Here is a 24839-nt window from a genome sequence, read left to right as displayed (position 1 = left end):
CAGCTGTGTGATCCTCTTGCTAATTATAGAGCTGGTTTGCACTGTTCCCTGGGGTTTATACTTCAAACTGTAAATAAAGTTCTCTTCCTGGGCCATTTTTGTGAGTTGTCACCTGTTCCTAATGTTGTAACATGTTCTAGAAAAAGTCATCTGAGCAGCCAGAGAATACAAGCAGCTGTGTTTAGTGTTTGGTGTCTATAGTGCCGCTCTTAACAGCCGAAGTAAAATAGATTTTTTTTTTTTTTTTTTTTGCCCAGGACCTCTAGCGTAAAATATAGATGCAAGCAATAGTCGTCTCCTTCAGAGCTGTCCCTTTGGCCCTCTGGAAGTGTTTAAGCTGTTATTCTGTAAACAGAAGTGCTCGCTTTGGTCAAGGAAGTATGGTACATGCAGGGTTTATGGCCGAGTGACAGAATCGCGAAGGAGATCAAACGGGTGAAGGTTTTTAAGGAAGTGAGGCAAAGTCCCTGCAGCGTTGCCCCCCGCTCACCATGGAGTTTATTCGGTAATGATCTCATTGCTACAAATGTTGGCTACAAATGTTGGCTACAAGCAGAGCTTGCTGCTTTCCCCTTTTTCTGTCCATCTCCTTAGGCAGAATGTATCACTTCTCACCCCTTAGTCTATCCCTAAAGGAAGAGTGAGGAACATGTATTATTTCTTCAGCAAATTGTCGATGCCTGGGGAGGCTGTTTTAACACGGGTGATTCTCCACGTCTTCACGTCCTCTGTAAACAGCACTGAACAAAGAGGAGGTATAGCAAGCAGACGTGTGAGGTAGGAAACGCTAACCAGGCCAGCAAGAAATTACTGAAAAAGGGATGGAGGGGCTCTTTCTTGCCGAGAGGTGCGGGGGGGGGGGGGGGGGAGCTGACAGAGATGAGCTGTCCCTGAGCGCGTGTTGACGAGTCCCTCCAGGCGAGCAGAGCATCCAGACCCCACGCCCGAGGCGAGGCTGCTGCCGCGCCGGGCCAGGGCCGCCGCCGATGGCTGCCCCGGCCCGGCCCGGCCCCTCCGCTCGCGGGCTGTTTTTCTTCCCCTGCGCCACAAGAGGGATCCCCGGCGGCGGCGGCGGGCCGCGCTCCTGCTCCCGCGGGCCAGGTAACGCGGGCGGCGGCGGCGGGCGGGGCGGCGGCTCCCGGCGCAGGGGCCAGGCCGGGCCGGCGGGGCTGCTCCGTCCCGTCGCGTCCCCTCCCCGGCAGGGCGCGGCCATTTTGTGCCGTCGCGTCTCTCCCCTGCTCGGCGCGGGGAGGCGGGCGGCGGCGGCCGGCACCCCCGTCCCTCCCTCCCTCCGGCGGGAGCGGGGCCGGGGCCCTGCCCCTCGGCCGGCCTCTGCCCGGTCCGGCCCAGGACAGCGGTGGTTCCCCCCCTGACCCCCCACCGTCTTTTGTTTTTTTCCCCCCGGCGATGAGCGTCAAGAGCCCGCGCACACAATGAAGTTGAAATCTTTATTGCGTTAATACAAAGGACACCGAGAAGGGAGGGGAAGAGAACTGGTCTGGGAACCCAGGAGCGCTGCAAGTCGCTGAGCAGCGCTCATGAGCTGGCATTAGCTTAGGCAGCTTTCCGAGGAGTACAGCAAACGAACCGTCCATGCTTGCTCCACCCAGTAGTGCCCCGAGCAGTTTCCCAGTTAAGTCATCTCTAAGTGGAAGATTAAAAGTTACACCTACAGCTGCAGCAACAGGTAGTCTCATCAGCAAGCAAGCCCCTGGCTCAGGTCAGGGTAGGGGGCCGCTCAGCTTTGAGATCTTCTGTGCTGCAGCATGCATCCGCGACATTGTGCAGCTTGTGATCGGCGTCACAGAAGTTACCCCAAGCCGTCCAGTGAAGCACACAGCAGCTGAACACATGCAAGTTTAAGAGAGGAGTTCACTTAGATTTGGAGCTAGGGCAGCAGCATCACAGGGCTTGATGCTGAAACACAGATACAGGCTCAGGGTCACTCAGCTGAGTCTCACAGGTGGAAGACATATGGATCAGAGTAGGGCACCTCTTGAAGGCACCAGGCCAAGCCAGAGGAATTACTACAGAGGAGGTCTCCAGTAATGGGGTATCCGGTTTTGAACATCCCAGCAACCTTAGCTCTTCAGCACTTATGTCAAGGGACAGATTGGTATCCAGGGGGGCTTTTATTTCAGAAATCTCCCATCTGGGTGCTGGTGGCTTCTCAAGGGTTGAGATGTCTGTTACAAGCTCAGTGCTCCTGGATAGCAGATTCTCCAGTGGTTTGGCGTGCTTTTCTGTCTTGCATGGTGTTGATGTGTTGTGCGAGACCACATCCATCATGGAGTGGCACCCCAGGCCTCTATTGGGGTGCTCAGAAGGCAAACCAGACAGATCAAAGACAGTTTGACCACGGGGGGTCTTGCAGAAAGAGACAAGACTGCTATCAGAAACTGCCTGGGTCAGGCTGTGCAGGTCAGTCTTCACACAGCTGTTCAGAGACTCTGACTGCTTGACAACATACAGAGAGCTGCCTTTGGCTGTGTTGTCCAAGTCTAGGAGAAGCTCCCAGGTATTGGATTTTGAGGCACCGCTACAGTCCATATAACTGTGGACAGGAGAAGAATGGCTGTGGGTGGAGGCCCCTGTCACAAAGCCAGTTTCCAGGATTTCCTTTAGGGTCAGGATACTGGTATTGCTCCTCTTGGTGGACATGATGCAGTATCCCAGCAGTGTCAGGCTTATGAAGTTGAAGATGTCCCTGGTAGAACAAGTGTGCTAAAAAATAAATTTTAAAAATCCCGTTTCTCAGTTAGGAAAGTGAGGAGACAGGCAAGATCCAAGGAAAGTTTAGGCGTCCAAATTGTAGTTCGCTTCTAGTGTAACAGAGCTCCCTGTTTATTGGCAGTCAGGCCATGGCCTATTTACTGCTCAGAGGAGATCATTACTGTCTAAGTGACCTAAGAAGTGCTCCCCCAAACACTGCAGCATCCTTGCCAAGTTGAGGCAGAAGGGAGCATACCCACAATTGTACCTATTGTACCTTTTGGCCAGAGAGTCAGAGAAATCCTTGGATGTACTATTAGGCAGGGCTGTTTCCCATCTAGGGGAGGCCTGAAGGAACAGTCCTCCATTTGGTTAGATCAGCTCTCACAGCTGAGCTTCAGACACTGAATAGCATCACTTAATGTCTTCAGCCTGGATACCATTACTCTTAGTTTTGTCCTCTTGGGTGTAAGGAGTCTCAGTAAACCTCTCCACCTCCTAGTGGTACTAAGCTGGAGCAGGATGGGCCTTTTCCTGGAGATACCAGATATTCTGTTCTCATTCCTCAAACCAGGACAGCATTAATCTCAATTAGAGCTGAGTTGCTTCCCTTTCAGAGGGAGACCCTAATACTGGGTCCAGTATTACTGGTTAGGAGAAGTGAGAGTTTGACAGGAAGGAGTAGCTCCCATGTTGTATTTAGTCCTGTACATGGTACAGCCCCTGTCCACAGATCTGTGGGACCCCGTAGTCTAGACACGGGCCACCTGGGGAACTCTTAGTAGACAGGTCCTCTTGGCTGCTCTCGTCTTGCTCTGAAACCGCACGACAGTATGTTTTGCTCAGTCACTAAGAGTTTCCTTCACGTTCCCCCTCCCCTTGTGAGGGAAGTTCTCACCACTTGGCCAGTCAGCAACTGCTTGTTGACCAGACAGAGGAGGAATACATGAGAGCGAGATGGGGAAGGCAGCCAGTATCATTAAAAAAGCCACTTTATTTACTATAAAGGCAGAACTGTATAACTATGGGTCATTGTGAAGGAGAATTGTTCTTTAAGATACTGAAATACTTCATCCTTAAAGACATTTTAAATACATTAATACTTGAAAAATACTAAGAAAATAAAAAGCATAGAAAAAAAAACACCTGACTACTTACCTTCACCTTCTACAGAGACCCCTTTCAAGATCCTGATCCTTTTTTGATCATGTTGCTGGTAGTATTTTTATAGTTTTGCTAATTAATTAACATGCTAATTTCCTAATTAAGCTAGTTTGGGAGAGGGAGGAGTTTTAGGTCAATGGTAGTGATTGGGGGATGTGATAAACCACGCGGAAAGTAAATCCTAAGGCCTGCAAAGACTTGCTTGCGTTTTTTAACTTTGAAGCACGTCAGCAAGCAGCCTTCAAGAGCAAACAGCGTGTTTGCAGCTAAGTTTGAGCAGGACTGAGACCCGTGTCTCCTGACTGCAGGAGAAGGACGCGTATAGCGTTCCCGCCTTGCGAGCCCTAGACGGAAAGCTGCTATGTTTAGTCTGAAATACTGACCAGGGAACGTTTGTGTGCACAGACCAAACGCTAGGAGTTAGAATGAAAACAGGGGCACGAGCAGGTATGTGTAGATACCTATGCGCAGCGTGCACTGCAAAAACAGCAGCAGCAGTCCAAAATACGGTGGTGCCAATTCCTGGTGTGTTCAAGAACAGCTATAACTCGGGTAACTTCTTGTGCTTCTTTTTCAGGCCTGCTTTTTTTTGTGTGCGTGGTATAACAGTGCCGCCCCCTGGCAAGAAGGGATAAGGAAAGGTAGAGTGAAGGTTTTCCAGGAGAGCCCCAGCTGCTGGGAGCGTGCCGACCCGTGCCCTCCGCTTGGGATCCTGCGCTGCCCCCCTGGAGCAGTGGCGCTGGAAAAGCAGCATGGGGAAGGTGTTTAATTCTGATTGGTTTTTTTCTGCCCTCTCGATGGGAGGTAGGTGCCGGGAAGGCGAAGGGAGCAGCGCCGGGCGGCAGGCTGCGGGGATGCTCGGTGGTCTGCGGCTAAGAGGCTGGACGCGGCCGCATCGCGGCCAGCGCAGATCCCCTCCTAGGGCCGCCTTGTCGGACTGCCTGTTAAGCGAAGCTGTGCCCTGAGGGGTTCAGGCCTCTCTTTTACACCCCAAAAGGCAAACCTGTGCCTGTATCTGTGTCCGAAAAGTGCTAGGTTTTGCAAGGATAGCCACGGCCCTCGGTGGGACCCCCCCTGCCCCATGCGGGTGACCTGCGAGCGGCCCCTCGGCGAGGAGGGACGCGGGCAGCGGCGGCGGGTTAGAGCAGGGGCGCGAGGAGGCCCCTGCTGCGCCGAGGGGTCCTGGGGTGGCCACGCGGGGGCTGGTGGCAGAGAGGGCAGGAGAAGATTTGTCTTTAGACTTGTCCCGGCGCGGTTTTCTTTTTCAACTCCAGGTTACGGAGAGCGGTTCCCCGCAGGCGGACGGTTAAGCGGCCTCGGGGGCGTTTCAGCGTTGAGCTCGTCGGCAGGGCGGGCTGCGAGGGGGCTCCCCGTGCCGGGGTCCCTGGCCGTCCTCGGGGCCCGCCAGTCGAGGGAGCGGACTGTCACGTTTTTGTCACGAGTTGTCGCGCTGAGGGCTGCCGGCCCGCAGCGGGGAAGGGTGTCTGGGGGTCCTGCTCGAGGCCCCGGGCTCTGAGGGGGGCTCTGCGCCGGGTGGGAGCGGGGCCGGGCTGTGAGGGGACCCGCGGGCCGGGGCTGGGGCGGGCTGTGAGAGAGCCGCGGGCCGGGCCGTGAGGGGACCCGCGGGTTGGGCCGGGCCGGGCTGCGCCGTCCCGCGCGCGCCTCTTTGTGCGGGCGGGCGGCGCCGGGGCGCAGCGCGCAGGCGCGGCCCGGCCCCGCGGCGGGGGGGGCCGCAGTTGGCGCGAGATAGGAAAGTGCCTGCTGCTGCCGCCGCGCTGCCGCCCGCCCGCCTGGCCCGGCTCGGCCCGGCCCGGCCCGGCTCCCGCCCGACCTGCGGCTCCGCGCCGCCAGCCCGCGGCCGCCATGGCGCGCCGCAGCCGCGGGTGAGTGGGGCCGCCGCCTGCGCGCGGGGCTCCGTGCCCGCGCCTTCCCGCCGGGCGGGCGGGCGGGCGGGCGGAGAGGGGCAGGCGGGCGGGCGGGCGGGCGGTCAGCGCTGGGGGGAGGCGAGGCGCAGGCCGGCGGCGGCCCTGCCTGCAGCGGGTGCCAGCCCGGGATTCCCCCCCCCCCCCCCCACTACCCCCGCGGCGCCTGGGGCCCAGCCTGCCCCATAGCAGGCGGCAGGACCCACTGCCGGGCCCTCGGGCTCTGCCTCGGCCTGTTCCTGCCCGGCGCCCCGCTCAGCCCCGCTGCACGGGCGCTGCGTTTCGGAGCAGGGCAGCGGCCCGGCCCCCCGCTCCTCAGCTGCCCTCTGGGGCAGGGCTGGCTGCTCCCGCTTGCCCTCGCTGGTGTGGCGGGCTCCGTGCCACAGGCCTCTCCGCTGGCGAGGCCGTGGTCTGTGCCCTGTTCCTGCCCCTGAGCAGGGAAAAAGTGGTAAAGGAGACCTAAGCGCGTGCTTGGGGCTGCTGATGTGCAGCAGTCGGTGCCCCCAGGATCACTCTCCCAGGGCCAGCGCAGCTCCGTGGTGTGGGCTGCCCAGTCCGCTGCAGAAAGCTGCCCAGCATCTCCCTGTTATCGTTGGCCTTTGTGGGTGCAGTGCTGGTGGGATGTGCTTGCAGGAGTCCCTGCCTGGGTGGTGTGAGATGACCTCTCCCTCGAAATCTTGCCCCAAAACACTTAGCTTCTCTTCTGAGAGCTGCTCTGGGGCCTTCCAGACCATTTTGTTCTTGTTGAATTGTTTTGGGACTGGCTTCTCCTCCTTTTTTCATCTCTTTTGTTTACACCGGCAATCAAGGAAGGAGACTGATGATCTGCAGAGATGGAAAGTGGTGCCAGCCCTTAGACACAAAGCCCTCCCAGAGGGGAAAAGCTAGCAAAAATCAAGAGAAATGTTCCTTTCCTTGCTCTCTTGGCAGCATAGGAATTGCTAGCACACACCAAGATTTCAAAGCTGAGGACCCCTTTTAAACCTTCTGTATCCGAGTTAATGTCTGTGAGGTGTTGAGATTCAGCATGGGGAAGACCGTAGATCTGGAGCTCTGCTCTCTGCTCTGGAGGTTGCTCTTTCTGCTGTCTCTTTATGGGAGGAAGAAACAATAACCTTTTTTTGTTTCTTTCTTCAGTGAGGACCAAGATGATTTGCATTGTCAGGATACTGACTCGGATGTGTCAGAACAGCGGGACAGCAGGTGCAAAGTCAAATGGACACAGGAGGAGGTGAGTGAGAGCCTGGCACTTCCTGAGAGCAGGTGTTTCTGGGGAGGGTTGCAGATACTGTGGTTGTTTGGGGGACTTCTGGCATGGATAAGCTGTAAGAGAACAGCTGGACACATGGAAGGAAGTCGATGGCGTTTGGTGAGGATGTTCATTTATCATATCCATTAGCAGCTGGGAAAGGAGGCTGTCCCTGGCCTCTGGCATGGCACCTGAGGGGTGGGTGCCTCCATCCAAGTCCTCACTGACTGGCCACAACATCGCCTCATGTCTTGTCTCGTTACTGGAAAGGCCTTGGGCCTGTTTTGCTGACCTGAGCTGAGATCTTAGTGAGGATGGAGTTTCAGGTGAGTCTAAAGTGCAGCAGGAGGGTTGGAGCTCAGACCACTTCAGCTTAGGCATCCGAGTCCTGAGTGAGGCGTCTAGTGCCTGAGACTCTCCAGTGAGCGAAGAGCGGTTCCAGAGGATGGCTGAGGCGTTGCTGGGCTGAATCACACTGTGGTGCTGTAGAGATGCCCTCCCTTTTCTGTAGCGAGAGCAGAGAACGCTGAGAGTGTTGGGATCATGGTTTAGTCATCCTGGCCGAGAGCCTGAAATTAGTTGGGATGTTCTCTGCCTCCTAGTTCCTCCATAATCTCTATTCTGTGTGAGAACTACAAAATATCCTGTTGCTCCTGGAGTTTGAACGCTGAGTAAGAATGGTCTTTGTGCAGAGATCGAAGCCTCTTGGGCTCATGTTGGGCAGGGAATTATTTCTTACCTCTTTGCTCAGCCGGAGCACATGGGCAAGCTGGGCTGTAGCAGACTTTGCCTGATCTGTAGGAGTAGGGGAAAGGTGTGGTTTTTGACAGAAGTGCTCTAAGGGCTCATCAGTGCTGAAAGGCAGGAGGCTACTAGGTTGGCAGCGATGCACTTGGACAGCAAAAGCAGTGGTTGAGTTGAAGAGAGACCGTCTGCTCAGGGATGTGCTGGGACTGGATAAGGAGATAGCCCTGGCTGCACGGTACCGTTTGCGCTATACTAGAACAGAACGGAGAGAGGCCTGAATGTGACCACAGCAGCAGAGCTTTTGTATTATATCTCACTGTACAAGCTGGTCCTTGTACAAAGCCTTGGACCAAACAGTCCATGCGCTAGAGTGCTGCTAAAGGACAGCATGAGCTGCCTTCCTCCCCAGGATGCAGAATAATGAAAAACTTCTTGACAGACCAAAAGATCATGCTCCTTTTTTGATGCCATTGGACCTGGGCATGCCTGTGGCATCTATGCCTCAGTGTATGTGAAAGTAGATGTCGTTATTCTTTGCAGGATGAGCAGCTGAAGATGCTAGTGAGACATTATGGGCAGAATGACTGGAAGTTCCTGGCCAGTCACTTTCCTGTAAGTGAACCCTTGCCCAGTTGGGAATCTTGGTGTATGCCTTTTGCTTCTTGTGCTCGGTGCACTAGTGATCTGTGTTTGTGCAGCAGTTTGCACAGTGGGACTTTGTTCTGTGGCTGCAGCTCCAGGCTGCTATTATGAAAACAGTGTTCCTTCAGGGCAGGAATACATCCTTCTTTCATAGAGGATGTTTGAGGGTGAGTCTGTTGGAGCTGGGATGAGAAATCGGGACTCCTGTCTCTATCCTCCGTGTCCAGTGCCCTAGCCTATAGTATGTATTCTCCATGTGCTTCTGCAGGTTTTCCATGGGACAGCCTGTCCCCCTACTGTCGAGATGTGCATGTGGGGACTGCTGTTGCCGTAGAGGCTTTTGAAGCCTCCACTCTAACACAAGGGTATTCTGATTCCTCCTCCCAGAATCACAGCGATCAGCAGTGTCAGTACCGGTGGCTGAGGGTGTTGAATCCAGACTTGGTTAAGGGCCCTTGGACCAAAGAGGAAGACCAGAAGGTAAGCTGGGGAAGGACAGGATGTGAGCACTGGACTGTGGTGGTCTTTGGAGACGATGAAGGTGTCAGGCCCTCAAGTCTTGTCTTGTATAATTCTTTCTGTTGGTTGTTACCCCTGGGAGCAGAACTCTGGACTGCTCTGAGCAGCCTAACGCAGCCACAGCTGTAATGAGCTGAGGCCTCATCGGCCTTGCTGTAGTGGACTGGCAAGGGAGAGAGCAGAACAGAGGATTCATATATCTGCCTCTAGATCTCTCTGCCTGGCTGTGGACACAATAGAAAACAAGAGGCTTTTCCTGTGCTAAAGTAGACATCTGAAATCAGCTGGGTGAACTGTGGCTACTGCTGATTCCAGAGTGAGATGAGAGAGACCAGCTCAGACAGACACATCACCTTGACATGCCTAAGAAAAGCTGAGATGAATTTCCCGTGTCATAGGACTTCTGCCCCCAAATCTCCTAGCTTGTCAGGTTCCCTGTAACACTCCCACTCCCTCCTTTCCCTCCCTTTTGCTTGCGTTGTAGGCGCGGGGAAACTTGTCATGATGCCTTTCCACTTCCTTGCAGCAGAGCAATTCCTGCCTGCTCCCCTTTCCCTGTGCAGCTCCCCTTTGCATGTCCTGATTGCGCCTGCAAGCTTTCTGGCTCCTTGGACCGTACCGCAGTTCGGTGTCTTTGGTCCATTTCACTGCACTTGGTAGTAAGCAGCAGGGACTTCCTTGTCTGGTATGTGTCAAGAGCCCTGTGAGCATCCTCAATGAATCACCTGGCTACCAGTGCCTTTCAGCCAAACGCAACTCCTCTCCAAGCTTTTGACAGGGGAGGGGTTGCTGCTGGACGTTACAAGCCGTGGATTACGTTATAGGCATTTGTCTGACAGTGCCATGGACGTATCACAGGGGGTTCGGAACAAGATTCCCTGCCCATAAGCATTTGCACTGAACCATGGGCAGAAGTGACGAAATCCTGGGTGAAGGGGAAGCGGTGGGGTGGATGGTTCTGAAATATTGCTCATCTGGCTTTGGAGCTTGCGCTGTGCATCCTGGTGCTAGCGGGGCATGGAGCTGCAGCCCTTGGCACGTAACCTGCTCTGGGTGTAACACCCTCCGCTACATGCCCCTTTGTCCCGGCAGGCAGAGCAGTACAGAGCTGATGGACGCTGTTGTTATACAGCCAAATTCCCAACAGAAGGGGGGGCAGAGGGAGCCTTGGAACTTATGGGACTTGATACTTGTTCAGAAGCGGGCACGTGTTTCTAAATTTGGGCCCCTCTGTACCTGATGCATCTGGCAGTCTCCACCTGTGTTCTCTGTGAGTGGTCGTCTACATTCACAGAAGTCACGCAACAAAACGGCTGCGTGGAAACAGCCTCTTTCAGAAATCCATCTGAATCATTGCTCGTGCAAATGGAGGTACAGCTGATTGACAGTGTTGGATCTCTGCAGCATTTTCTCATGAGGGGGACCTTTTCTCTCTGCCCTTACCTGGTCCGAGCAGAGGCGAAGAGCAAAGCCCCAAGATGGCTGTACTGACCCTCCACTCCTGTGTTCCATTTCCTTATCTTCTACCCCTCCCCCCCTCTTTAAAGGTAATTGAACTGGTTAAAAAATATGGCACCAAGCAGTGGACTCTGATAGCCAAGCACCTGAAAGGGCGGTTAGGAAAGCAGTGCCGGGAACGCTGGCATAACCACCTGAATCCAGAGGTGAAGAAGTCCTCATGGACGGAGGAGGAGGATCGCATCATTTTTGAGGCTCACAAGGTCCTGGGGAATCGCTGGGCTGAGATTGCCAAGCTGCTGCCTGGGAGGTAGGGCCTCTTTGCTCACTGGTACCTTCACGGCTGGGAGGGCTGTGGAGATCCATGTGTTGGGCCCACGCGGTGGGGGCTGGGGAGCGTGTAGAAACTGTCAGCTGTTAGCTGCTTTTAATGGTGATTTCTGTTTCCTTCCTCTTTCTCTGCAGGACTGACAATGCTGTGAAGAACCACTGGAACTCCACCATCAAGCGGAAGGTGGACACGGGAGGCTTCCTCAGTGAAGCAAAGGAGTCCAAGTCGCTGTACTTGCTAGTGGAGGTGGACGGCAAGGAGGGCCAGAGTCAAATGAGAGCTGAGTGCCAGGTACTGTACCAACGCGTTTGCAGTGTGCAGATGGGGTCTATCCCTTGCTCCGCTAATGCGTGTCAGAGCTGTTCATCCCCCCTTCTGCCTTTGGGCTGCCTTTGCTACAGCCAGGTGTCTTTATAGGAAGTCTGTGTCTTCCCCCAGTCTTCTCCAAGATACTTAGGAGACCTCTCCCTCCAGGAAGGAGAGGTATAATGTGTGCCTCAGTGCGTTACCCCGTGGAGAACAGCAGTCTGGTAGTGCTGTTATCTTTCCTGCCACAGTGCCATCTCTGCTGGGGTCTGAGGATCTGTTGTCAGCGAGAGAGGGAGGCTGCTCCAGACAGTGCAGTGTCTGGAGTCATGGTGGGAGAGGTGTTGTGTTCCCTTCCTTTAAAAAAGGAAATGGCGGGAATACACACAATTATCTGTGGTGAAGAAAACATGATTTTCAAAGGCAGGCTCTTGGAAAGTAGGAAATGCAGAATTAGTGCTACCTGCTCAGCCTTCATTCAACTTCCTCCTGGTGCATTGTTACACTGAAATCTTTAATTAAAGACTCCTGTGCCCGTTCTGTTGCACAAACTCCTGCCTCAGTGGTGTATGAGACAGAGCAGTGAGGGAGGGTGGGGATGTAAGAAAAAACAGATGGAAAGGAAGGAAAACAGGGGGAGCTGAATGTGTCTGGGGATCCTTGCTCTGTGTCCCCAGGGTTTGACCTTGCTGCCTTGGTTTCTGTTAATGGCTGGACTTTGTCTTTGTTGTTTGGAAGAATGTCCTGCCAAACTGGCCAGTTGATATCTCTGAAATAAAAGAAGAGGATGCCAGCGATGAGGAAGTGACAGGCGTGCAAGAGTTACCCTCGGAGCTACCAGCTGCTGAACTGGCGGAGCATAACACTGAGGGGACTCCAGATGACGTGTTGCCCGAGGATGCCTCAACATATGTCACGTCACCGTACAAATGGGTTGTCGAAGCTGCCAATTATTTATGTCCCACATCGGTGCCGGCCTTCAATGAAGCTCTGGACATGATAGAATCTGTAAGGAACGAACCCTCACTCCTCCCACTAACGCAGGGACCCTGTGGCAGGACCTGATCCACCCAGCCCTTTCCCTTGAGTGAACTTATTGCCATAAGCTTCCTGGGAGGGATGGGTCTCTGGCTGCGTTGTGGCTTCCCACTGCCTCTTTTCAGGAGGTGGATTAGGCCTTCCCAGCTATGCCACTATTGCTCTGGGCCATCAAATTCCCCTAGGTGTGCTTCTGCAAGGGCTCTGGTGGTATGCGAGGCTGTTGCTGCTGGCAAACCTGGTCTTGAGTCCTCCTTTATCAAACGGGGTGTACGAGTGTCGCCAGCTGTCCCCTTGCTAAAGGTTCAGGCCCGTGCTCGTGGGGCTTCGCGTTATTCTCCTTCCTGTTGTGGGATGGAATAGGGCAGGTTGAGAGTAGCCCAGGTCCACTTGTAGCGTGCAGGACAGATGCCTCCATATTGAGCAGAGGCCACCTTTGGCTTTCAGTGGAGATAGCTTCATGAAACTAATAACTCTGCTCCAGTAAAGTGGTGCTGAGGTCCCTGGGGTGACCCAGGGAGAGAGACTGTCCAGGACTGGGAGATCTGGGCTAAGCTTCAGCAGCAGCAGCAGCAGGGCAAGGCTCTCCAAGCTGCGCAGGCTCCCTGTGCGTAGGCAAGTCTCTTGACGTTTCAGAAAGTCTCAGTCCTGTGCCGCTGTTCTCTCGGCTCGTGCTGCTGAGTGCATCCTGAGCTGCTGTGAGGGCTGTGATGACAGCAAGGCGCTTTTTCCTCTGTGGATTCCTTTAGATTAGCCTCCAGCTTAATATATAACCAGAGCACTTTGCTGCCTTTAGAGGGAAATGTCTCTGCAGCCCCCAGCCTGGCTGGGGAGCTTTTGAGCTGATTGTCTGTGAAACATCCACTTTGCATGCGTGAAGGCCACAGAGGTTCTGCCTTCAAGGGCTTAATGGCTCATCTGTGGGTCCTTAGAGGCCTGACAGTGCTTTGGGTATTGATGGGGTTGAGCTGTGATGGGCATCTGATCACTCAACGGGTCTGCTTATTTTTAATCTACTTTCAGACATGCACTTTACAGCAGGTCCCTAGGTCTGCCTGTACTGGTGCGCCTGGGACTGTGGTTTGGTGTTTGGTGACAGACCTTGTCTTGTTTTGTCCCCTCTGTGCTGGTGCAGCTGTTTGTGCAGCTGTGCTGTGACCTGAACTGGTGAACTGATCTGGCGTAAAGAAAGAAAACTGCCCTATGCACAAACAGCAGCTTTCAGCTGGATCAGTTCCCTGGTCTGCTTCTCAGCTGTGCTGACAGCAAAGGAGGGAGGGGCTTGAGCTCTTCTTAACCAGGCTCCTCGCAAAAGTCAGTGCAACCTCTCAGACCCGGTTATGTCACCCCCCACCTTTCCACCCCCGAGTTAATCTCTGCCTGTGCACCATTCAGACGACTCTTCTTTCCTTCCTGGGCTGTTTCTGATGGTTGCTCTTGTGTGCAGGACCCAGATGGGTGGTGCGATCTGACCCAATTTGACCTGCCTGAGGATCCTTCTGCTGGTAGCAGCAGTAGCAGCAACAGTCCTGTGAGGCAAACGCCCAGCAAGCCAGCCTCATCGCTATCCAATGTAACCGAGTACCGCCTGGATGGCCACACCATCTCTGACCTAAGCAAGAGCAGCAAGGGAGAGCTCATCCCTATCTCCCCGCATGCGGAGGTGAGCTTTGGCACACCACCCTCCATGCTGAAGAGGCAGAAGAAGAGGAAGATCTCCCTCTCTCCTGTTACAGAGAACGCCACCAGCACCAGCCTTTCCTTCCTTGACTCCTGCAACAGCATGACACCCAAGAGCACCCCTGTGAAGACATTACCTTTCTCCCCATCCCAGGTATGGAGTGGTGGCAGAGGCCGCTCTGTGCCCCTCTGCTTGACTTTGTTTGTGAACTACTAAGAATGTCAGTGCTTTATCTACTTGCCTTGATGCTGCATGTTCCCACCAACTCTGCTAGCTTTCTGTTCCTACTCTTTTGAGTGAGGCAATGCTAGTGCACAGGGTATGTGTCCCCCTCTGCTAAGACAAGATGCAGACCTGCATTGTGGCGCTGGTTGTCTTCAGTGCTGCTCTTCCCGTGGGAGAGGCAGCCTATGTCTCCCTCTGTGCGAGCGGAGTGCTCGCAGCATAGGTAAAGCCTGGCTGCCCTATGTGCTGGGCAAGGCATATGCCTGCTATGAGGAAGAAGCACCACTGTGCAGGTCTACATCAGCCCACTGCTGGATCGATGGAGAGCACGGCACCTCTCTCTCCAGGGTGGTGTGTGCAGGGCATTACTGCCCTGGCTGTGGGTAGCAGTGTGGGAACAGTGAAAGTGGCTTTCCCTGTTTGATCTCCAGTTAAGACATCTACCCAGGCTGGACAGCATATACCTTGCACAGATCTTTGAGTCATTGTACTCAGGAAAATGTTTCTGGGCTTTGTTGTGATTGCAAAATGAACTTGGGATCTTTCAGTCTCTGACGTCCACTGCTATAATGCTCACACGTATACACGCGCACGTGATCTCACAACATACATCTTACTGGAGCACCGTGCTGTTCAAACCACCTGGTGCCGCATACATGGGCGTGATGGAGTTCTGCCGGTAAACAGAATAAAGCCTGCTGCATTGCTGTGTCCTCCAGCACAGTTCTCGCAGCCTGCTCTGCCGTTCTCACCCCATCTCCCTGTGCCGCTGGCTGAGCCTTCCAGTATTTCTGCTGTGTTTCTGCAGCCCTGTGTGGCATGTGGGAGGGTTCCGGTGGACCTCGAATGTGAGGCCAGCAAGAACCAGAGTTTGGAGACATGACCTGAAACATACAGTTCTGCAGGGTGCGAAGGCCTGAAATGCCTGGAATGGGTCTGAGAAAACAAAGTGCGTATCTTGTCTCTCAGGCTGCACTCTAACCATGAGTGAATGTAATAAAAACAGCTGTTCTCCCCTGACTGGTTCTTGGATATGAATCTTGCTTCTTATAGGAGTAAAGCTGAGTCATTTATTAACTGCTGTGAAGTCCTAGCAGAGATAAGACACTTTGATTTTTCTCATAATTTGAGGACAGCTCTGTACAAAACTTGGCAACTTGTACAGAATCTAGATTGTTATGTTGCTTAGACTTTCAGGTTTGTTAATCTGGGGTTGGAATAGATCTTTAGGTGGGGTGACAATACCCTTCCTCCCCATCTTTACCACTTTGGCCTTATCTGGACCAGTGGAAGCAGAGACTTCCCTCCCGCTCTGTATTTGCCTGTAGTCACACCAGGTTTTTCTGTATGGGAAGGGAATAAAGTCTGTAGATGTGAGGCAGCTTCTGGTAACTTTCTTGTATGTGCCCGTAAACCAGACTGTATCCACGGTAGGAGTCATCCTAGTTCATTTGTAGTGGGGCAGACTCCTCTTAAGCCGCTCAGCATTGGTAAGCTGTCCGTACACCAGCCCCTACACCAGCTTTTCTCCCTTATTTATGAAAAGGTGATATTTGTGATAACGTACTGGGAAAGTTTAAGACTGTGTTCTTCTCTTTCCTGTCCTGGCCAGTTCTTAAACTTCTGGACCAAACAAGATACGCTGGAACTGGAGAACCCGTCTCTGACCTCCACGCCTGTGTGCAGTCAAAAGGTGATTGTTACGACCCCTCTGCACAGGGACAAGACCCCGCTGCTCCAGAAAAACTCGGCGTAAGTCCTTTCTGTCTTCTGTTCCTCGTCGCTTGTCCCCACCTGAGCGGCATCCTTTCCACAAAGAATGGTTTGCTAGCTGGGAGCTCCATTTGTCTGGTGGTTGTGCTGAGCTGTGCCTTCAGCAGCAAATTGTCCCCTTAAATTGCTGCTTAAATTGCACTGAGGAAGCCAGCTGATAGGAGAAGTCGGTGCCTAAAACACACAGGGCAAAGCTATAAGTGCAAGTGCAAGTCTGTTTAATTGAGCAACAGAACATGCATCTCCCTGACACCACCATGTGCCTTTTGCATGTGGCCAGGGCTGGGGGCACAAGCCTTCTCTTGGATCCCCAAGGGTGGATGGAATTGGTCACCGTTGCAGGGACATTGGAGGCTGTGTTGCATTTAGGAGCAGTTTGGCAGTCCCTGTCGCACAAGTGTTTGTGGGTCAGGCTGGAGATGGGTTCAAGAACTGATCTGAATTAAGAATGCCTGCTGTGAAACCAAATCTGCGAATTTTCTTAGCTAAGTGAGCTCTCCAGCTCAATTCAACTATGGCTTTCCCAGTACTTGTGCTGGCCCTACTGAAAGAAGGGCAGGGCTGGGGATTTACTTAAATCAGTGTTGCTCCCAAAGACAACTCCTCTCTGAGCCTTAGGGAACAAATGCCCATCTGACTGGGGCTGCTGCCAAATGACCGCTATTGTGCTCAGCTGCTGGGTGCGCTGTTTCCTTCTGTGCATGCATGCCTTTGGGAAACATCGCTCTGCTGTGATCCCTGTGCCAGCAGGGAAGGGATTTGGTTTCCTCAGCAAGGGCTGTCCAGATCCATCCCTTTAGCTCCGCGCTCTCAGTTTTGCCTTGCCGGAGGGCAGTCCAGGGCAATGATCCGAGGGCGTCCAACCAGACAGAGGTTGGAGAGGGTGGCCTAAACAGGGAGTGCTTTGCTGGTGGACCTATTGCCACGCGTCATTAATTTGCAGCAGCACGGCGTTTGGGGATGCTGGTTGTACTAGAAAAACCGTTCTGTCTTTGGTATTGCCTGGAGCAGCTTCCCCATCCAGGCACTGCAAACTGGCTTGGCTGCTGTAAGTGTGTCTATGCTGGGGACTTCTGATGGCCCAGCTGTGACTGACAGAAAGCTCAGGTTGGACGTGAGGAACTCTGGCAGCAGAAGCATTGCAGAGTAACACTGGCTTGCAGAGCGGTACGTTGCCTGCGTTGGGGCTGCCATACCGTTTTCTGACAAAGGTGCTTGGCAGATGGCAGACTGGAGCAGTGTGGCTGGTGTTTCTGAAGGATGTTTCTGCTGCTAAAGGCTCTTAATATCTGTTCAGTACCCTGCTCACACCCAGAAGCAGTCCAGCCAGGCAGATGGTACCTGCTGTTGCTATGTGAGCCACCACAGGTGGCTCATGTAATGAGAGGGCTTGGAAACATGTAGGGTGGTTTTGTGGGTTACAGCATGTCCGATCCTTAGTCTTTCCTTCTCTCTGTTGCCAGGTTTGTCACACCAGATCAGAAGTATGTGGTGGACAACACTCCTCATACCCCTACACCTTTCAAAAACGCCTTGGAGAAATATGGACCAATTAGGCCCCTGGTATGTATTGGGCAAGCCTGCTCTTGCTGATGCTAGTGCTTTACTCCCTGGGATCCTTAGTGAATCCGAACGGGACATGGGATAGGATGCAGCAGAGCTGTGGGCCAGCCATAGTAAGGTGGTGCAGTCTGTTAGTACTGGGCTGAGCTGGGAAGGATGAAGGGAACTTTATTATGAAGAACATGTCATGGTAAGTAGTCACAGGACTCTTAGCTGTTCTGTAAACCAGCCCCCAACATCAAAAACTGACCTTATATCAGGCTGCAGTACTTGGCTATCGATGACGTAGAGGAAAAGCAGGCAAATGATATACCTGGGTCTCCATGTGGAACTGGGTCTCTAATGTGGACGTAGCTGGGTGCTGTGGGGATGGCAATTTCCAGTATCCAAGGCCTTCCCCTCATGCTGGTCTCTTGAGGGTGCATCTGGAGTTGAGGTTCTTTGCGCCTGGAGAACCTGTAAATCGGTCAGGCTGGCAGAAATTTTGTTATACCTTTTCCTGCGGGGAAGTGAATACTTCCTCCTCATGTTCATCCTCGACTAAGTGTCTTATGCTCTGTCCCTCCCCTCTTCACTCCAGCCCCAGACCCCTCACCTGGAAGAAGACTTGAAAGAGGTGCTCCGAAGTGAAGCTGGCATCGAATTGATCATAGAGGATGATGTAAAGCCTGAGAAACAGAAAAGGAAACAAGGGGTGAGCTGGTCTTGTGTCCAGTACCTGCTTTTGGGCTGCCCTGTGTTGCTGAGGAGTGTGTTTGCTGGTTGTGTTTTCCTGCTGCTGGCCCCAAAGGGCCTGTTGGCATGTGGCTGCTGGCTTTTTATCAGTGGGACACCTTATGTGCCTGAGATTAAGACCTGCTTAAAACACTGCTGGCTGCATCCTGATTTATGCTGAATTCAGGGCCATGCTAGAAGATACTGCGTGTAGCAAACAGAAGATGCCCATAGTGGACTCGGATCTGTAATGTGAGGGGCTTCCCCTTCTGAATCAATGGGTTTTGATGCTAGGAGGAGAGCTGTAGAAGCTGCTCTGCCCTGTGGTGGGAAAGGCTGCAGCACCTCTTCTTCCACAGTTCCTGATGCCATGCAGACCAGGGGTGGTGTGGGCTTGGTGTGTATCCTGGGCCCTTTGAGAATTTGCTGAGTTGATCTGTGCTGACACTGTGTTTCTGTGTCCCTCCAGCTGCGCAGGAGTCCCATCAAGAAGGTCCGGAAGTCTCTGGCCCTGGATATTGTGGATGAAGATACAAAGCAAAATATGCCTGCCCTCCCCAAGACAATCTGTTTCAAAAGAGCCCAGGTGAGGGATGCTGGGATCAGAGCAGGGGTAGAGTAGGCTGCAGCAGATGTGGGAGATGAAACTTCTTGTTTGGGCTCTTTTGGCAGAGGAGCTCTGGACAGGGATCTGGTCTGGCTGGTTCTGTAATCCTTGTTCAGGATCCTCCTCAGCCTTCTTGGAGAGAGAGAGAGGAGCTGCGGGGAGAGAGCTTTCCTGAGAGGTTAGGCTGGATTTTCAGAAGGAAACATTGGTCAGAGGGCAGCAAGATGGACATATATCAAGTATGAGCTGCTGCTCCGCCTTGCATGGCTGCCCACAGAATCTGCTGCTCAGCTGCTTGCTGCTGTCAAGCTTTGCCTCTGGTTGAGGAGGCCAGGGACCTTTACAAATGCCTTGTGCTCTTTGATACCAAAGCAAACATCTCCCTGAAGAACCATGTATGTGAATCACAAAATATAACATGGCCCTCTCCATCCCAGCTCTACGGCTCCTGCTTGCCTGAGCACGTGGGGCTGGTTCAGGGAGCTGACCTGGCAGAGCACTAGCCTGAGGAGGCAATGTTACTTGTTCTTTACCAGGTTAGCTCCCCGAATTGAGTTGCCGGAGGGGGTGGGTGAGCCCTTGATGCAGCACAGCTGAGAGGGAAGGAGGAATAAGTAGATTGCTCCCCTTTCACCTGCAGCTTTTCTGTATCATCAAGCTGTGCCTGAGTATTGCCAGGCAGCTGCACTGCCCTGTGGCTCAGTGCTGCTGAAACGGAGGGCTTGTTCTGCCCTTCCAAGACCATCTGGCTGCAGTTTTCCACCCACCACTACTGCTGCTTTTGTGTGCTGGCTCTGAGCCTGAGTTCTCCCTCTGTGTCACTTGACCCCATTAAAACAGCAGAAAAGCCTCAGCTTTATTGCTGTGCTTTTCTTTCTTTCTTTCTTTTTCTTTTTTTTTTTCCTCCCAGCAACTTAATGCAGGGACTGCTGAATCCAGAGCCCCATCATGGTGTGGTGCTGCAGGTGGAATCACAGCCTGAAGGGCAAAGACTCCAGATGGATAGAAATGCCCATGAAAAAGTTACTTACTCAAACTGCAGAAGGGGGTGCAAATTCCCTCGTGGCTCGATCACTGCCCAGCTGGTTTTTGACCTGTAGGATGAGGGAGAAGCCTTATATGCTCTCATCCTCAGAGCTCCCAAGCTGCCCTGGACAAGGTTGGCTGCAGATGTGAGAAAACCAGCCCTCTTTGTCTGTGGGAGGAAGTTGAGGCCTGCATTTGGGAACAGTTGCTTGGTTCTAACATGGTAGCCTGCATGTCTTTTTCCTTGCAAGGCTGATCAGGCTAGTAAGCTCTCTGAAGAAACCCTGTGCAAAGCAGCTGTGGGAGCTTTGCCACCTACAGCTGCCTCCGAACACTACTTGATGTGGATGAAGGGCTGGATTTGTTCACTAGGCCTTCTATGCAGCACTATAGGGCAAATCAGCTTTTTTGCTTATACAATTTTCTTTCCCTTTACTGCAGCCGGTGAATTTCCTGTCGAGGTCCCTGAACCTTTCCTCCTCGAGTAGGAAGAACGACAGCGGTTTGCTCAACAGAGCCTTTGTGCAAGTGCAGCCAGAGAAAATGTCCTACAGGAAAATGCCAAGCCATTTCAGACCACCAGCACCGGTAAACCCTGCAGCCACTGCTCCCCCCATCAGGAGCTTAGCTGACAATGCAGGCCCTGTTCCTCCTCGGGAGGAAGAGAGGGGACACAGCCTTGGAGATGCACTCCCATGTGGGCATCCAGGCACTGCCAGGGCTGGGTGCTGTCTTTGCATCCAGATTTGGACATGCTCAGCCAGCAGCATCATACCACGGCTCCCTCTGCTCTCCTTGCCAACCTGCTCTTCTGCTGGGGCTCGAAGCTGTGAGCCTGCTTACCATGTTTGGCCTTGATTTCTTCACGGGAATCGCATCTTATCCCAGCCCCTGAGGGAATTTGGGCCACTGACCAGCAGTGAAGTAAACCTTTCTTTTCCCAGTGAGCGCTCCCTGGGTGGGCAATAGGAGGTTCATCCTTCTAGTTCCTCTGACCATAGCAGTCTGAGGTGCTGCAAAAATGCCAAACACAAAGGCATTCCCAGCCCTGCGATCTTCAGGGTGTTTCTAGGTTATGGTGAGGGCAGTGGGGCATTGACAGCCTAGGCTGGCTTTATCCTGCTGTTCGTTGATCCAGTGCAGAGCTCCAGTTGCCAGTATATGCACTGACCTTTGAAGCATACCCTGTTGAGGTTGGTGTTTTTGCAGCTATGCTGTTCTAGGGTTCCCTGTTGTTGCATCTGGGTTGTGCTGAGGTCTCAGCAGCCTACAAATACCCTCAGGATCTCTGGGATATAAATGACCTCTTGTGCTCTGTTTAAAATCTTGACCACTCACTATATTTGCAGGCAGAGTTGGTGGTGTCTTGCCTTGATTGGTGGTTAGAGGAAGGGGACTTGGGCCATGGTTTTACTGATGTTTGCTTGGGCCAAGTCATGGGAACTCTGGTAACTCCCATGAGGATGGAAGCATATGCCTTTCTTGAAGGGGGGAACTGCAACTGCAGGCGGTATGCAGGTGTTTTCAGATCCCAGGAAGGGCCTAGAAGTGTTGTCTTCACTGAGCAGCCTTAGCTCTGTCTTCAGCTAAACACATCAACGAAGAGGGTGGCAGCTGTCTCTGGATTAGAGCTGTCTATTGTGAAAGCTCTTTCTTCTGACAAATAAGCACTCCTCAGCCAAAGCAATTCCTTCCCCTTCTCAAAACAAACCCTACTTAAACACTTCCATCTCTCCTCCTGTCCTAGGCAGGGTCATATTGTTCTGAGTGCTAATAGAGCCGTATAAATAAAGCTCTGGAAGTGACTTGATGGTGACAGTAAGGCAGCCTGCCTGATGACAGTACAGATGTGCTGTGAACTCCCATTGCCCAAAGACAGCAGAGCTGCCTATGGTGTTGCTGGGCTCTTGGGATTTATTGTAGCAGACTGGTGCTGCTAGCAGTGGCAGATATTTATTAAGGAAGCTCACTTAGCTGTGGGCTGGACCTAAATTACCCCTCAAGAAAGCACTAGTTGCCAAGCGGTGGCTGTATGGGGTATTTTAATGTTAGCAAACACTGCGCCTTGAGCTCTAGTTCTTTGCGGTTCATGTGAAAGGGTATTTCCATGCTGGGGACTGTGTATGTTTTGGCTACGTCTATTGGAGGATTCCCTTAGGTTTTCCCAGCGTGGCAGAGCACCTCATGGGAGCCCCTTCTACATGCAGTGACCAAAGCACTCCTGACTTATAGCTTTGCCTGTGTGCTGCAGGGTCCTGCTGAATCTGCAGGCCCCAAACTGCAGTTAAGGATGGTCTTTGACAGATTTAACCTTTCAAGATTTGGAGCTGAGCAGCTCCTGTAGAAATTGAGACTCTTAAGAAAAAAGCCCAAAGCCGTTCTTGAACTCCTTCCATCCTTCTGGACTCTGCATTCAGCCCAAAGAAGCTTAGTGGGTTTGCACTTTGGGATTTTCGTCTCAGAAGTCACGTAAGTGAAAGCCCCCAAGTGTGTGTACCTATGTAGTCCAGAAATAGTGTTTACCTGGAAAACTAGTGAATGTAACCCCTCTTAGCTAGAAATGACCATCTGCCGGCTGAGAAGCAGTAACTGGTGGTGTGTGACTGCCTCCTTGTTGCGAGAGAGGTATTCCTAAGCATTCCTATTTATTTTCCCTGGGTAGCAAAGTTGATTTTTTTTTTTTTTGTTTGTCATTCTCTTCACCCTGTGTTTTGAAAGAGTATTTCAATGGTGTAGCTGTCCCACTAGGACATCTATAGTAGGACTCCCAGCCCCTTCCTCTCCCATAACTGTGGTGTAAATGTACTTTCTTTTCCTTCCATAGATGACCAGGGCTTGGAAAGCTGTGGCCTGTGGTGGAACCCAAGACCAACTCTTCATGCAAGAGAAAGCTCGACAGTTCTTGGGCATGTTGAAACAGAGTCACACATCAAGGACCTTAATCTTATCATGAAGGATTATTCTGCTTTTTTAAAATCTATTTTTATTAAACTTTTGTAAGTGGAGGGGAGGGAACCACACAGGAAAAAATAACCTCTGCAAGGCCATAGTGTTGGAGCATCTTTTCTTTTTTTTTTTCCCCCCCCGCCTCCCTCTGTTTCCAGGTAGATCTGAATTTTACTAAATTGGGCTAACTGCTGGCAATATGTGGGATGCAACTTTTGGAATCGTTATGGAAAGGCAAATAAGGGAGCAGTAGAGAGTGAACAGGGTATTTATCACTCTCTGCAAGACCTAGGTTCCCCAAAAGTAGAAATAGCCAGCCATGTTTCACCTTGGAATAACGTGTGAAATGGCTGTTGGACTCCGACCTGACAGTCTGCCTGGATTTTGTGCTGGTTGCTCTGATCCCTTGGAAATGGCTTTTGTTAAGGTTCCTGCACACTTCATGTCTGCCCTCCTGGTTTTTCCTAGGGGATGGATTGGTTCCCCCCTCGCTCTAGGACAGGGAGGGTGTTGCACTCTGGTGGGAGAAGGGACGTGCTTCGAGGTGACCTTCATTCGGAGCTGATTGCTTGCTCCCTGCAGAGCTGCTTTGTACTGCCGCACATTGTGCAATGGGAGCAGTGGGCGCCCGTCCCCAGGGACGAGCTCTCTCTTTAAATAAACGATGGTGCTAACAACATCCTTTCGTTCAGGCTTGGTTTGACTCCGTCTGGGGCCTCATGATGCTCTGAGGGAGGCAGTGCTGTGCCAGGGTAGTGAGATGCAGCAGAGTGAGCTGTTGGTGACAGTATTTCCGGGCTCCTGGGCAGGAGAGGGACTGGTGGAGCTCCCTTGCCAGCTCCCCATCTCCCACATTTGTGCAGCCAGTCCAGGGGAGGTCAGACTGGTTGCAATCGCCTCCGGCCAGGCTGCTGGTGGGACCCTCTTGTCTCAGGGGAGCTCTTTGCAGAGCCCGGCTCTCCTGGTCATTGGTACCTGGGGCTGTGCGCCCTGGGCGAGGGAGGCTGGGGAATGGTTCAGTCCGTCCAGCTGAACAAAGTGCTCACGCTTAATAATGTGAGATTTAACACTGGAGCCTGGGCCTGAACTAGACCCAGGGGACAGTCATTTCTTAAAAGGGATATTTTATGAGATACCGAGGTCAACTGATGAGGGGGAAAGGTGCAGGACTTGGTATAAAGGCAGGAAAGCTCAGAAGGAAACCTATTTTCGCGTGGGTCCTTCTCTTTCCTGGCAAGTTGTTGAATTTCTTTGTTAGCTTCCCAGTGTGGGGCAGAAGAGAGGGTTTCCTTTGCCCCCTGAGAAGTTTGATCAGTTGTTTAGAAATAGCTTTGGCTGCTTTATGGGAAGGTGCCTGCCATAGTAGCCCGAGCATGTGAGTGGAGCACCCTGCTCCCTGGTAGGCTTAGCATAAGGGAGATCTGTGCAAAGCTGCATGCAGAGGGCTGTTGGCTGAAGGACAGGCACCAGGAGTGTGTGATATATTGGAGCCTTTCCAGGCCTCTTTTGTCCTGTTCCGGATGCAAAAAATGTATTGATGTAGGTGTTTTAGTGCAGTAACAGTGGTACAGTCTCCTGTTTTGATGTGAGCAAGGATGAAATGCAGTGATTATAGCAATATAGTAACTGTTCACATTTGGGGTGGTGTTGGAAAAATTGTAGTGTAACTCACCGGTTAGACCAGTATGTGGACAGCCCTTTGAACAAGCTCATAAGGGACAGCACATCACAGCGCAGACCCCATGAGCCACCCCGGCAGGTATTGCCTCTAGCCTGATGGTGGCCGCGGCAAAGGTGCGGTGCGAGGTCTGTTCACCTCTGCGCCTCTTAGCAGGACGCACTGTCCGTAGTCCCCTTGCAGGGTGGAAAAACAGAGGAGGGATACATACATCTTGTTTCAGGTTGTGGTTTGCGTTAGAAATACACAGCTGAAAAATCCTTACTGACAAACTTATTAATAAAGCCTCAAATCCTAGGAAACAAGGGAATTCTCGCAGCCCAGCTCATTTTTCATTTCTACAAGCTCTGGGCCAAAGCAAATCCATGAAGTCATTTTTATTTCTGTTTCTCTGTGCTGCAATGTTTACTTTGGAAATATGACTGGGACCACTTGTCTGAAAGTGTGGCTGTAGCTGTTTCAATTTTGTTATTATTTTAAGAGAAATATTCATAAAACCATCCCTCTTCATTTGGCTTTGGGAAGGAAGAAGGCCTTT

The 24839-nt window shown here is 52.5% G+C and overlaps 2 protein-coding genes across 6 annotated transcripts; one reads left to right on the top strand and one right to left on the bottom strand.

Annotated features, from left to right (window-relative positions):
* The first annotated feature begins 554 nt into the window (after nt 1-554).
* Nucleotides 555-23302, top strand: MYBL2 (MYB proto-oncogene like 2). 5 transcript variants are annotated; one of them, XM_068912738.1, is made up of 15 exons: nt 555-777; nt 4454-4637; nt 6936-7029; nt 8335-8406; nt 8824-8916; nt 10503-10723; nt 10879-11035; nt 11789-12058; nt 13536-13922; nt 15607-15746; nt 17231-17330; nt 17911-18024; nt 18514-18630; nt 20119-20265; nt 22502-23302. In XM_068912738.1, the coding sequence occupies exons 4-15, from the start codon at nt 8350-8352 to the stop codon at nt 22628-22630; spliced, it is 1932 nt and encodes a 643-aa protein (XP_068768839.1). In that variant the 5' UTR covers nt 555-777; nt 4454-4637; nt 6936-7029; nt 8335-8349; the 3' UTR covers nt 22631-23302. The 5 variants fall into 5 exon arrangements, with proteins under 5 accessions (XP_068768839.1, XP_068768840.1, XP_068768841.1 ...); XM_068912739.1 differs by lacking the exon at nt 555-777 and adding an exon at nt 1049-1101; XM_068912740.1 differs by lacking the exon at nt 555-777 and having other exon boundaries at nt 4497-4680.
* LOC138061555 (uncharacterized) lies at nt 1903-2661 on the bottom strand. The gene has a single exon (XM_068912951.1). It carries the CDS (start codon nt 2659-2661, stop codon nt 1903-1905), a length of 759 nt encoding a protein of 252 aa, XP_068769052.1.
* Nucleotides 23303-24839: the final 1537 nt, after the last annotated feature.

Source organism: Struthio camelus, chromosome 18 (genome assembly GCF_040807025.1).
Source record: "Struthio camelus isolate bStrCam1 chromosome 18, bStrCam1.hap1, whole genome shotgun sequence".
NCBI classification, from domain to species: Eukaryota; Metazoa; Chordata; class Aves; order Struthioniformes; family Struthionidae; genus Struthio; species Struthio camelus.
The sequence above is the reverse complement of the archived record's forward strand: the minus strand, read 5'-3'. Positions and strand labels throughout refer to the sequence as shown.

Bases quoted from the DNA above. Each gene is read 5' to 3' on its own strand.
- LOC138061555 (XM_068912951.1), bottom strand. From the start codon at position 2,661: ATGTCCACCAAGAGGAGCAATACCAGTATCCTGACCCTAAAGGAAATC.
- MYBL2 (XM_068912736.1), top strand. From the start codon at position 5,740: ATGGCGCGCCGCAGCCGCGG. The intron at 11,036-11,788 runs GTACTGTACCAA...GTTGTTTGGAAG, and splicing joins AAATGAGAGCTGAGTGCCAG to AATGTCCTGCCAAACTGGCC. The intron at 18,631-20,118 runs GTGAGGGATGCT...CCTTTACTGCAG, and splicing joins TCTGTTTCAAAAGAGCCCAG to CCGGTGAATTTCCTGTCGAG.